The sequence below is a fragment of the Pagrus major genome, chromosome 7 (assembly GCF_040436345.1).
Source record: "Pagrus major chromosome 7, Pma_NU_1.0".
NCBI lineage: Eukaryota > Metazoa > Chordata > Actinopteri > Spariformes > Sparidae > Pagrus > Pagrus major.
Genome location: NC_133221.1, coordinates 30,225,458 through 30,238,450, shown reverse-complemented (window position 1 = coordinate 30,238,450; position 12,993 = coordinate 30,225,458). Strand labels below are relative to the sequence as shown.

At 42.0% G+C, this 12,993-nt stretch overlaps 2 protein-coding genes across 2 annotated transcripts; one reads left to right on the top strand and one right to left on the bottom strand.

Annotated features, from left to right (window-relative positions):
* Positions 1 to 2,104: 2,104 nt before the first annotated feature.
* Positions 2,105 to 3,347, top strand: pdyn (prodynorphin). Its single transcript, XM_073471063.1, has 2 exons — positions 2,105 to 2,227; positions 2,775 to 3,347. Exons 1-2 carry the CDS (start codon positions 2,105 to 2,107, stop codon positions 3,345 to 3,347), a joined length of 696 nt encoding a protein of 231 aa, XP_073327164.1.
* A 1,552-nt stretch (positions 3,348 to 4,899) lies between these two features.
* On the bottom strand, positions 4,900 to 12,502 carry gmeb2 (glucocorticoid modulatory element binding protein 2). Its single transcript, XM_073471064.1, has 10 exons — positions 12,168 to 12,502; positions 11,265 to 11,425; positions 11,084 to 11,169; positions 10,753 to 10,877; positions 10,158 to 10,261; positions 8,883 to 9,040; positions 7,950 to 8,018; positions 7,714 to 7,851; positions 6,774 to 6,896; positions 4,900 to 6,650 (listed from the first exon to the last, which is right to left on the bottom strand). Exons 2-10 carry the CDS (start codon positions 11,408 to 11,410, stop codon positions 6,031 to 6,033), a joined length of 1,569 nt encoding a protein of 522 aa, XP_073327165.1. The 5' UTR covers positions 11,411 to 11,425; positions 12,168 to 12,502; the 3' UTR covers positions 4,900 to 6,030.
* Positions 12,503 to 12,993: the final 491 nt, after the last annotated feature.

Genomic DNA, 12,993 nt, shown 5'->3' with positions numbered 1-12,993 from the left:
GGAGGAGCATTTTATGAAGTTTAAAACTGACAACAGAGACAATCTGCTGAAGCTGCTTCTATAGCAGAGATAAAACAACCACTGATAAAACTGAAATATATTATTTATTTGAAAAAAAAAAATGGTATATCCAATTGTCAGTGAACAAGAAAGTCAAAATTTTGATTGGCCAATGTCAGGAAAAGAAATTAAGCAAGCAATAGATTCCCCAGTGAGGTTCTCCATAGAATTTTGTGTGTTTACACGGCTCCTATCTGAAGTGAAGTGCTTACAGGAACATCTGAGAAGAAGACAGAGGCTACAATTTCAGTTCTTCAAAAAAATGGGTAGAATTTTCTCTTTCCCTCTTGTCACAATGCTGTGCTTGTGCTCTGGGTAGGTTTATTCACAAAAACCACTTGGTTAGGGTTAGAAAAACATCATGGTTTGGCTTAAAATACCTGTTTTGGTCGCCACGATCACGGATGGAGATGGTCCGACTTCCTGTGAAAAACAGCCTGTTCTGACGCCGTAAAAACGGCTGGAAATACCCCCAGGTCTCCTTAAAAATGTCCAGTGGTGAGACTCAAATTGCGGTTGCCCGTTTGGCAACCTTGTGGCTGTAATAATGTCACCATCACCCCTTCCATCTCCTGATGTGAAAGGTGGCTCTAATAAGCATATAATGTGAACGTGATATGCCCGGCTCAGTACATACGTAAATCTTGGAAAACTGCTAACATATATCCTGCAGAGTGGGCTGAGTGTAGCTTTCTGCTTTAAGAAATAGTGCTGTGTTACTCTTGTAGTTTCTTTATCTTTAGTTTTTTGTTTGTCGTTGTTTTGGTTTTACAGCTCACAACTTTACTACCTTGGTTCAGTTGGCAGTTGCAGAAACAGATACTTCTCTCTGGAGCTGGTAGAGACCAAAACAGAGCTAAATGAGAGCCCTGCAATCCCATCCATCAGGTGAACACAAATCTGACTCCAAATGAATGATAAAGTTGCTTTGTGTCTGCTTGATGTGTAAATAGGCAACAGTTTGATCACACAGTAACAACTTTATGAGGTGACATTCTCAGTATTGTGTTTACAGCTGGTTCCACCTGCTCACTTACACAGAAAAACAATGTTTAAATGACGCTACTGTTTGAAGAAACAGGCCTTGTTGTTATTGCTTGAGCAATTTAGTTTAAATCACCAGACCCTATGAGGCCTTAGTGTAATGCGCCATGTTCATGTTTGGATCAGTGTTTCCTGTTCACTTCAGTTTATGTCTGATTTCGTCTTCTCTCTTGCAGGTTTCACTGTTTCAGTCTGACTATAAAAGAGAAAAAACTTAGTTCATTGATGTCAGTGTGATTTACAGTCCAGGGTTTGATCCGGACCCCCAGAGATGAAATGATGATGATGATGATGATGATGATGATGATGATGACGATGATGATAACGTGCTGATGGGGCGAACTGCGCTGCTGTTCTTATACCTTCACTGTGTGGGCGTTGTTAGAAACTCCTGAAGCGGGGAGGCGGTGGGGTTATTTACGCAGTATCTTTCCCTCCCATTGGTCCCTCAATAGAAGCTGCTCTGATGCGCTGCGGTGACACAGTCAAGTCTCCGGCGATAAAAAGAAAAGCGACGAGCCGCGCAGGAGAAACACAAGTGTTGGAGGGCGGTCAGCGAGTTTCCATTTAATGGTAAATGCGCCTCTGCGAGTCTTAACACGGCTGGAAGTCTCTGTGCAACTCCTGAGGTAGGCTACTGACTCGATACTTTATACTTTCTGAAACTTTAATGTAGATCACATTCATGTTTCTCTGCTTGGTATTAATTAACCAAAAAAATGATGGAAGAAAAACTTGGTGCCAGTGCGCCATTACGCACTGCGCACAGGTCTACGCGGTCAGTATAACTGGCTGTTTTAATGCGTTAAACAGTTTTAACAGACTTAATTAAAACTAGTTTCAAAAATGAGTAATTTAGCTTACTGTAGAAGTTATTTCATGGATTTCTAGTCTGCGAATCCTCAAACCAGCTGGTCTAACTCATCCAGACTCACCGGCACTGCCTTCCTTTTGTTCGTGTGTGTGTGTGTGCGTGCGTGCGTCAGGGATCTGGTGAAGAATGGAGTGGTATGTCCTGGTGCTGATGCTGAGCTTGCCGCCCTCCATCCACGCAGATTGCTCGTCACAGTGTCAGAAATGCGCACAGCAGATTCTCGGCCCCGACGTCGCCTTCAGCAGCCTGGTAAGATCATGGAGCTCATTTAAGAAAGAAAAATGGAGAAGAAGTGCTGCATGTTGGAAGATTGGGCTTTAATTGAGTTTTTTTTTTTTTTCTCCTTCTTTTAGTGTCTGTTAAAATCCCAAAGCAGAAGCTTACATTCGAATAAGGCAGAATTAGTTCATTAATATAATATGAATATATTTGAATTTCCTAATTCCTGAAGTTTAAGATACCAAATGTGTGCGTAGGAATATTGAGTAAATGTGGCGCCCATATGAGGCTCAACAGTTTAGGCTACAACTAGAATATGGGGTGCGTAAAACACGTAACATATTAGGGTTGACTCTTCACTAAGCAGTACCAAGAAAGCTTTGGACAAGCAGATTAGGTGATGTTAGATGTTAGTGATGTTAAGTATCTTTAAAGATACTTCAGGGGGAATGTAAGGAGGAGATCGAAATAAAAATGTTTAAAGCTGATTCTAGTACCACGCACCTGTGCTGACAGGTCATGTGTGTGCACAGACATTTGAGCTGGTTTCATCCTCCTCTGTGTGTGTGTCCTGCAGTCATGCAGTGCGGAGTGTGAGGGCCAGCTGAAGAGCTGCGGCCAGGCTCCCGGGCTGGCAGACTTCAGCCAGGACGAGGCAGCGGAGGAGGAGGAGAACCAGCAGGCGGACCTGGTCAAGCGCTATGGTGGCTTCATCAAGAGGATCGACAAGAACAAGAACAAAAACAAAGTCTTCACCTCTCCGTGGCACGACAATTACATCCTGAAGGCCGGAGCGCTGCCCAAGAAATACGAGGACTTGTTGAAGAGGCTGGAGGAGAGAGGTGTGGACCAGCCGGAGGACGCAGACGATGCTCCGGAGGATCAGATGCTCCGTAGTTACGTCAAACGTTACGGCGGCTTTTTACGCAAATTCGGCCCGAAGTCAAAGAGGAGTAGTTCCGCGGAGCAGGAGAGCCAGGAGCCAGAGGAGCTACAGAAACGCTACGGAGGCTTCATGAGGAGGATCAGACCAAAGTTGAACAACCTGAAGTGGGACAAGCGGTACGGAGGCTTTCTGCGCCGCCACTTCAAAATCTCTGTGCGCTCAGTGGAGGAGCCATATTACTCCTATGATGACCTGAGCTTATAGATGAATCCTGCTCGGAGAGGAAACACTAGAAAGAACTTGTGCAGGTTCACTTGAAATGCTCCATTTATCCCAAAAGTATCATATGCCTGCCTATCTTGCTTATTGCCTACTCGGGTGACTTCTGTGTAACAACTCTCATCTCTGTGTTATTGGCATCAGTGTCTGTCATTCAATAAAGGATGCTTGTTTAATAAAACCATGAATAAAACACGTTCTTGTTCGTCAAACAAGTTCAAAAGAAGTCTTAGGCTACTTGTGCAACTGATTTCAGCCTCAGTGTGTTCCGTTCCATCCGTGCCAAACTCCATTCAGAATTCTTGCAATTTTACATTTTCTTAGTCATCGACAGCCTCATATGTAGAGTTGACTTGGCTAAATGTGTTTTAGAAAATTTGAGGACACGCTCTTTAATTCGGCATAAATGAATAACACTGATGGTGAGGCACTTTAAATACATTTTCAACTTTAACTCTAAAATTGATTTACATTGTAATTGTGTCCTATGAGGCCTAGAGGCAGGCTTGTATGAGCAAATGTAAAAGGAGAGATTTTAGTAAAATGAATAAAAGGCTATAGGAAAATATTTTATTATTTGAAACCAATATTTATCAGAACTGACAAACTGATTTCATCTGCTGTGAGTTTGGACATCATTTTAGAAAACGATAGAAATTCTGAAACAAATCAGGTTGACTATGACAGTCAGTTCGAGCTTTAGGCCATATAGCCGAAGCAAATGCAGAATTAAAATGTGAGGCTCATCTTGCATTGATTACTGTTTCCGTTCCTGTCATACAGCTTTTCATAATTACAGGCCTACCCAGCAACGCCAAAATGATAGTTCACTTTAGTTGGTGTATATCAATATAAATATAAATTGTTCTACTACTTCAAAACCAACTTCGTTAGTGCGCAAAGAACATCTAATAGGCATACAATCTTCCTGAGATAAGACATGTCACAAGTGTAAAGCATATGACTGCTGCAGAAACAAATGAGTCAGAAGACGTCTGGCCAATAAAACTCTCTGAACAATAATACTGTGGCGCCTCCTTGTGGCCAATAACAGGTACGCCAAGTAAAGTTAGTCAAACAGTTCGCTAAATAGAGAATATCTACCAAAGGCTTCATAGTTGCCTCAATGTGTTTCCCGCATTTTGCTGTGAAGCTCCAGAAATGTTCTGTGGACTTCAAAACTTCACCCAACTTTCCATCAACATGGGAGAGAGTAGATCATGACTGAATTTTAATTTTTGGGTGAACTGTTCCTTTAAGACCTATTTTCTTTTTTTTTTCCACAGGTAATACTTTGGTCACATGGTGCAGATTCATAAATCATTTGCTGTTGAATCAAACTACACACAAAGTGACACACTGCACACCAGGGTTAGTTAACACTTCAGTGGTTCTGATGGACACACAGACGTACAGTATGCAAAACTGACCACTCATTTTAACTTTATGTGATATACTCTCTACATGGGAAATGTTTATACCACACATGCTCCCTGGTCAATATGATTGAAGAGAAAAAACACCATATTAATGTATGTCAGGGACAAAACATTGGTCCTTTATTCTCCTCTTTTTTTCATATTAATGAATTTGGTGTGTCAGTAACTGTCATGTGATGACACACTTCCACGAGAACTGAGCAAACTGCATCTGATGAAGACAGTGAGCTGCTGATGAAAGTTTCCAACACGTGTTCAACATTGTGAAAGGGTCTGTTTTAACACAAACCATCTTTTCCTAAACCAAACCAACCAAACAGTGACAGACAACTGAATTTAAAAAACAAAACCAGAACTGAGTGTAATAATAAGTGAACAGAACAACATCTTCCAAGTGGGACACAAACCCCAGTCTACAGGGAGACTACAGAGTGTCCTGTACTTATTATCCCATTCAGCTGCAGACTTTGTAGCTGTTTGCTCAGTTGCAGTAGGAACTTTAAGCAGCAATGGTTGAAGGGACAGCGACAGCATTAAAAAAAAAAGAAGAAGAAGAAGCTCTACACTGTGCATGCAGGATTCTATCTCAACACTACCTGATGTTGTAGCACAAGAGTCTACTGTGGGAGAAATCTGGTTTGTCTGTTCGTCAAGTGTTAGAAGGTAGTTATAGAAGTAGCCGTTGTAAGAGTTAAATGTTGCTTAGTGATATTTGTTTTCCACGACTACAGCAACCTGTTGGAATGTTTGGCTGGTGTCGTAGCTGTCCCTTTACCATCACCGCTTAGTCCCCAATGACGGTCCTGCAGCAGCAACATTTACAACATGTAATGATGCACAATTTCTTCTTGAAAACTGAGCATTTATTACCAAACTGAACAACTCTCCTTATTCCAGCCTACATGGAATAAATCCCTACAGAAGTAGCTGTATCAAATATATTAGGTACAAAAACATATTTACAGTGAAATCAGTACTGAAATACACACTCCTGAACTAATATAGACCCGGGGGGGTCTTGAAAGTCGAAGGACATCTAAGTTCAAGGAAGGCTGGTGTGTTGTGTTAAATGACCAAAAAATGGATGCAATGGTCTGTAAAAATGTAAATGTGGACGAGTTGTCAGCCATCACAGAAAATGCACATTCAGTCCAGGGTCTAAAACGATGACATGAAGGCGATTATAAGCTGGGAGTCAGGGGAGAGAACAGCTGTCTTTTGTCTCGCTGCTACTTGGCTGGCTGCTCCCCATCTTCCTCTTTAACCTGCCCTGGCTGACCTCCATCATCACCATCAGCTTGGCCTTCCTCTTGTGAATCGTCTGCAGTAGTTGCCAAGGTGTCCACCACACTGATGGTGCCGACCTGCTGTTGTATAGCCGTGCCTTGTGCAGTGGCCAAGCTCTGCATCGTGGCCGGTAGCGTCACCAGCTGGAACTGAGGACCAACCACCTTAACGAAGGCCGTGGAGCCGCCGGTACCGGCTGCGCCCTCCTGACCCGCCGCTGCGGACAACACAGTCAGGTTAGAGGCGTCGGCTGCCAGCTCCGACCCAGAGAGCGAGGAGGTCAGGAGGGTGTACCCGCCCAGGTTGGTGCCGGCCTGGCCTCCTGCCATGGTCAAAACCTTGCCCAGCGGCAAGCTGGTCAGCTGGTTGAGGGGCAGAGTGATCTGGGTGGGAGCAGCGTTGACTGCAGCTGGGCCAGAAACGGCGCGTGTCAAACGGGGGCGCTTGGGCGCAGGGGCTGCAGGGACTGGGGTCAGAGTCATCAGGACGTTGTTGAGGTGCTGGGATTTGCTCTTCAGCTCTTTGGCTCGCTTCCTGTGCTCGTCACACTGCTGCTCCAGAGCTGCAGAAGGAAACAAAACCTCATCAATATGTACAAACACACTAAGACTTTTCTTAACCTCTTCATACAGAGTGCAGGGTATAGTTTCAAGCCTCAAAAGGCATTGAGGATTATTGGACTGACCAGCGAGGCTGCGAGTGTACTGCTCTCTGTAACGGTCCATCTGGCTCTTATGACTGGCCAGAACCTTCTTCACGAGGTCCAACATCCCAAAGTTCTGCACAATATTGTTGAGCAAAACAGCGTCTGAAAAACAAACAATAAATGTTGAATGGGACACACACAGTAATCCACTAATTCATCACATCAGAGTTTTTCCAGTGGAGAACTACTGCATAGGTGAAACAGCTTGTGATATTAAGGGTTGGGATATTAAGCCTTTATTGTCTCCAGAGGAAGCTGCCTGTAGCCTGACAAATTCCCTTAAGTGATGTCACTTAAAGGGTAACTCCACCAATTTTACACATTGAGGTGTGTTTACAGGTCTTAAGGAGTACTACTGCATATGTGAAAAAAGTCATATGAAGCCTTTTGTGGCTCCAGAGGAAGCTGCATGTAATCTGATTAATTCGCCCCAGTGATGTCGCTCAGTGGCTCAGTTGCATTGTGGGTAATGTAGGCACCAGGTTTTAAAATGAAGAAGAATGCTTGGAACAAAAAAGGCGATATCTTTGGTTCTGCTATTATCAATTTTTTTCATGTGTCTTTAAACTGTCCATTATGAGTCCAACAGTGTTATAGGAGTGCAATATTAGACCAGTGCACTGCTTTTCAAAACCTGGTATGGCTGAGTGGCTCATGGTTTACTAAATTCGTGATGTCAGAAATTAGTTCAGAAAAGTTTGAAACTATGAAAATAATGTGTATTGAGATAAGGAACTAAGATTAATATTTTGTCCAGACAGACGGAACAAGATTAACATCATCTAGTATGCAGCAAACCAAGCCATTACAAACTGTAACTCATATATATATATTAATTTTTTTATTTTATTTAATGTATTTATTTATTTATTTAGTTGTTAACCTGACCAACCTCTGCCAGTGTCTGTGGGGTTCTAACCTTTGACCTGTAGTGGTGGGTCACACACTCTCTCCTGCAGCCCCTTCAGCACCTCCTGCAGCTCCTTCTGGAAGTCCTCCACCACCTCCTCCAGCAGCCCTGCCTCCTTCAACGCGCGCCAGAACGCCACAGAGTCCTCTGGACACGCACACGCAATGAACACACACATACATCATAAAGCGTACAACAACACTCCACTCAATATCTTTCTCCCACATGGTGGTAAATGTGCTCACCTCCGATGGCTGTGACCCACTCTGAGGTTTCCTCTGCCACTTCTGAAAAAGAGGCTGCTGCTCCATTCACTACGACACAAACAGTTAACAACTGTCATTAAACCACATCGCTAGACTTGGACTCTGACACCTTATCTCAATCTGTTTCTGTGTTCATTCTGAGTCACAGTGCAGACTTTAATGGTAGTTCAGAAGGTTTCCCATCCAGACAATATCTCATTTCCTCTCCCATCGCTCTCCCTTTGTTTCCACTGACCCTGCTCTTCAAACAAAGCTGAACCAATCCATGCTAACATGGTGTTATCAGGCTATCAGAGCGGAGTGTTAACAATGTTATGTCAACACTTATTAGTTTGTTTCCACAGAGCATATAAAATACTGTATATACCTTTGAGTATAAGCACATATGGAGTTTTTTGTAAAACGTGAAGAAAAATGGATCGTTTGTAAGATAATTTTATCACTGTCACAATGCTAATTTCTGTTAGCACGTTATAAGTAATTCCCATCATGTCTTAACACTGAGCTAAACAGACTAAGCACTAGTTACATAAAATACATTCATGAATCATGACAACTAGAAGAGTCAGAATTCCATAACTAATAGAAGTGCCATGCCTGGTCACTTTGAATGCTAGATTTCAAACTCTATAATCTCTCTTGATAAATACCCAATATAGAGAGTAGACTTATTGTGTAGGGATATCTTTTAAAAAGTCAATAAACTTATATCCTCCTCTCAAACACACACCAGCACTCCCTGGTCTCTCCTACTTTATGTCCCTCAAAGGGGCAGCGCCGGGGCAGGGCTGACCCGCATCAGCCAAGAATGGATCTGGCTGATTCCCTCATTAACACAGTTTCAGTGCTGCGTCCTGTAACAGATCAGCACTGAGATCAAACTAGTACAATGGCTGAGACTGTAGAACTTACAATCAGCTGATGAGGGGGTGGCAGGAACCAGTTCAGCAGACTGGTCACTGCTGATGGACACTTTGGTTCCCACCAGGTCGATCTTAGTGCTGCGGCAGGTGTTGGAGCAGACCTTTGTGTGCTGGTAAAAGTCCAGTTCACCCGAGTCCATGATCTTCCTGTGAAATGACAAATGATCGATGCCTTTAGACAACATTATAATACACTACTTGTGTTTACTGACCACAGTGTCTGATGGAACAGTGCCATCCTGAGGCACATTTGTTACCTGCACATCAACTACTGAAAGGAACAAAGACGATGGAATCACATGTGTTTAAGGAAAGACAGATCTACGGAAATAGAAAATATTTCATGTGTACAACCTAATTCAATTTTTGTTTGTCTCTGCCCTGTATCCAAAACCATTAGCCATTAACCATTATGGACATGATGCAGAATGAGGCTAGATTTTTTTTTCAATTAAATTAAATCCAGTTGCAGAAATGTAATCAGCCTGACTCACAATGTGGTGGTGAATGAGAGGATGATACATATGGATGACCCACAAAGATTAAGCTGTCTATTTACATAGGAACAGTTTAGATTAGCTGTGGCGGGGCGGCTGTGGCCCAGGGGTAGAGCCAGCGTCTTGTTGTCGGGAGGTCATTGGTTCGATTGGGCAAGATACTGAGCCCCAAACTGCTCCTGATGTGCTGGCAGCCACCACCACCATCAGTGTATGAATTACCGTAAGTGGCTTTGGACAAAAGCATCTGCTAAATGTAAATGTAAATTAGCTAGTTACCTGAAGAGAGCAAAGCATATGAGAAAAAAAGCTCTTTTTCAAGATAAACTGTAGAAATGTCTTTATATTGTAGAATGCATCTGAAATGTGTGATTTCATGTGTGATTGTCATTGTTTTTCTTTTTCTTTATTTCCCTGCAGGAAATTGGTGATACAGTATTCTTTCATTTAATTTATTGTTAATGTGTTCATTTATTTTTGCTGATATTTGTAAACCGGAAGATGACATATGTTTGGTATTGCGATGGTCTCTTGTAGTCCCGTGTGGGATGTGCCAGATATTGGCATGACACACAAATAAAAAATAACTACACACAAACAAGAGTGTCCTGAAAATGGGTGATAAACTTGATTTTTCTTAAAGATGTTTGGTTTTTCATGAAACATACAATGACATAAATTAAGATTTGGTTGCATAAAAGGGAGGCTGTGGGGTTTGTATCCAATTAAACCAAGTAACAAGCACTGTGTGTTTGCGAGGTCCAGACCTGAGCATGGTGCCATTGAGGCGGATGGCTCTCTTCCAGTCCTTCAGGGTGGATTTCCCTGCTAAACACACAAACTCCTTCGGGCTGATAAGCTGCTCGTTGAACTGATCAGAGAGGAAGAGATAAACCGTAATGAGCTGTTAATGGTCCACATCAATATCACATTAAAGGATAGGTTCACCCAAAAAGAGAAAGTGAAGTCTGTATTATCTACTCAACCTCATGCATTTTAGCTTTGTGTGACAATTTTGGCTTTAAAAAGGGTGTAAATAAGGATTCAAATCAATTTTTGGATTCCGAAGACTTGAATTATGTCTCACAAACTGTATGGAATCATCTTGTTTTGGGTTGTTTATTTTTTACATTTTAAAAGAAGTCCCCAGCTACTTCAGTTGTTTAGGAGAATGCTGCAACACCTGTTTTGCTGTGAAGCTCCAGAAATGTATTTTGGACTATGAAACTTCACACAACTTTCCATCAGCTTTGGGGTGAGTAGATAATGATTGAATTTTCATTTTTGGGTGAACTGTCCCTCAAATGTGTTCATAAATTTGATTTTACACAGACTCTAATGTTTCAAAATGACAGTGCATACCTGGACACATTTTACATTGATCCCGGGGCAAACAAATTTCTTCCAGACCAGCGTGGCTTTGGCATCTCCACAGGTGATTGGGTAGAAGACGTCAGCTTCCACATCGACCTCTTCTGTCAACTTCACTGCAGAGATGGAGACAGAAACACCCTCATACGTCCATTTTCAATTCTTTCATCTGATCATACAAACCAAAAAATATGTAAAAATAGTAGTTTGGACATAGTTTGGAAAAAAGGATAAAAGCAAAAATGATGCACTCTACTAAACTGTTGCTGAACTGTCCCATTAATATAAAGTGTAATAAAGTGGTGCAGTGGTGTCACATTACCAATGACTGCTTCTTCCTTTGACAGTGAATCTGTTCTGCTGGTCTCAGCTTCAGCTTCCACTGATGCTACTGTGAGCATGTCCTCCCTGGAAACCATATGAGAAAGCACACAGTTTTCTTTGTTTCAATTTAGAAAACTGAACAATAGGGCAATCTCATTAAAAGTTTGTGTATACATTACCCCGACTGAGAGGTCAGCTCTGCAGTCACTAGCACTGCTTTATCCTCCTCGACCACAGAGGGAAGGTCCTCGGCTGCTTGGTCTGGGATGGTGACGATCACAACCTCACTCATTTCCTGCATGGTGCTGACCTCAGATGAAGCCATTGGGACAAATGGAGCCTCGTGACAGCAGAGAGGGAAACTCAATGTTACTGATATTCTTCAATAAAATTGGAGAAGCTTGAGTCATCACAAGAACAGGGTGTATTTCCATTTGTCAAATTGAAAACCGTTACCGTTACACTAATACAAAGTGTTATAAAGTGGTGCAGGCCACATAACCGATGACTGCTTCTTCCTTTGACAGTGAATCGGCTCTGCTGGCTATCTGTAGTGCACTGCCTTAACATGATTTTCCAATAATCCATCATGGTCAAGTAAAATTTAAATTTCTGATATAGGGGATATAAAGTCTTTTAAGAACTTTATAGGAACCCTATGAGATTTTATTGGTACCAAAAGAAAACGACTGATTTCCTAGAGGAGTTTTATAAATGTATGGGACTCCATATATTGGAACCAGTAGAACAAAAACAGATTTCTGACAGGGCTGAGGAAATCTGAGGAAACCAAACATTTTCCTGAAAGGATTCCTGAAAGGATTTTTAGAAATGGGCACAATTGTGAAACACATTTGTAATACGGAACGACAGAATGGACCATTCTGACATGAATAACTGTAATGATGATGATAATGAGATCATTTTAAAACCTGAACTCAAACACTGCATACTGGGTGCTAACGTTAGCTAACGTCAGGGTATACCCTACTTAGGAATGTCTTTAATGGTGGTGGTCTTTACGTGATGGGGCTACGGCAGAAAGCAGGCACAGGGCTCTAGAAATATTGATTCAATCTTACCTTTCGGTCTCAATTAAAAAGCCGTCGTTAGCCGATTTATGTCGCCTCGTCTTGTGGAGAAACCGTGAGGGTCTGTCACTGGGCTGGCTTTATGTGGACATGTAAGCTAGCTCAGAGGAGAGTGCAGCTAACACATCCCTGTAGCTGGCAGCGGTTTCCTTTAGCGTTGTATTTTAAACACAGCAAGGCCGCCAGCTTCTTAAACACGTTGGAGACTCCCGTGTAATACATTTAATGTCATCTTCACGACAATACATTAAGTTCACTTAATAGCTTCATGCCTCTCCACTATCATTCTTCTTCTTCTTCTTCTTCGTATCTATTTGCGAACCATGCACCAATATTTAAGGCACGAGTCGCCACCTACTGTTCAAACAAGAATAACAACACACATTTGTTCTTAGTCCTCATTTAATAACTGTTGTTCATGGTGTTGCTATCTTAAAAATGGTTTTAAAGTTACATGAGAATACAGGTTTGAGTCTTGTTTTTTTTGTTGGAACTGTATATCTCATTATATCATTATAGAAGTAGGCCCATGTAGTTGGTCTGAACTTTTCATCATTTGGCTGTTAAAGTTCAATACACTGTTCAAAATGTATACGTACAGTAAATGCACTAGAACTACTAGTTTCTGCCAATAAAGGTTTGATCCCACAATCACCGTTTGCAACTACATTTTGTTTGTTTGTTTGGTTTTGCTTTCAAAAAGGTTGCCCTTCAGTTCTAAAGATGTGCATCTACAAGTTAGCCTATCAATGAATTTGTCTTGGTCAATGGTTAATGCACATCCTAGGGACCATAGCTGATGAAACAAATGAGAATG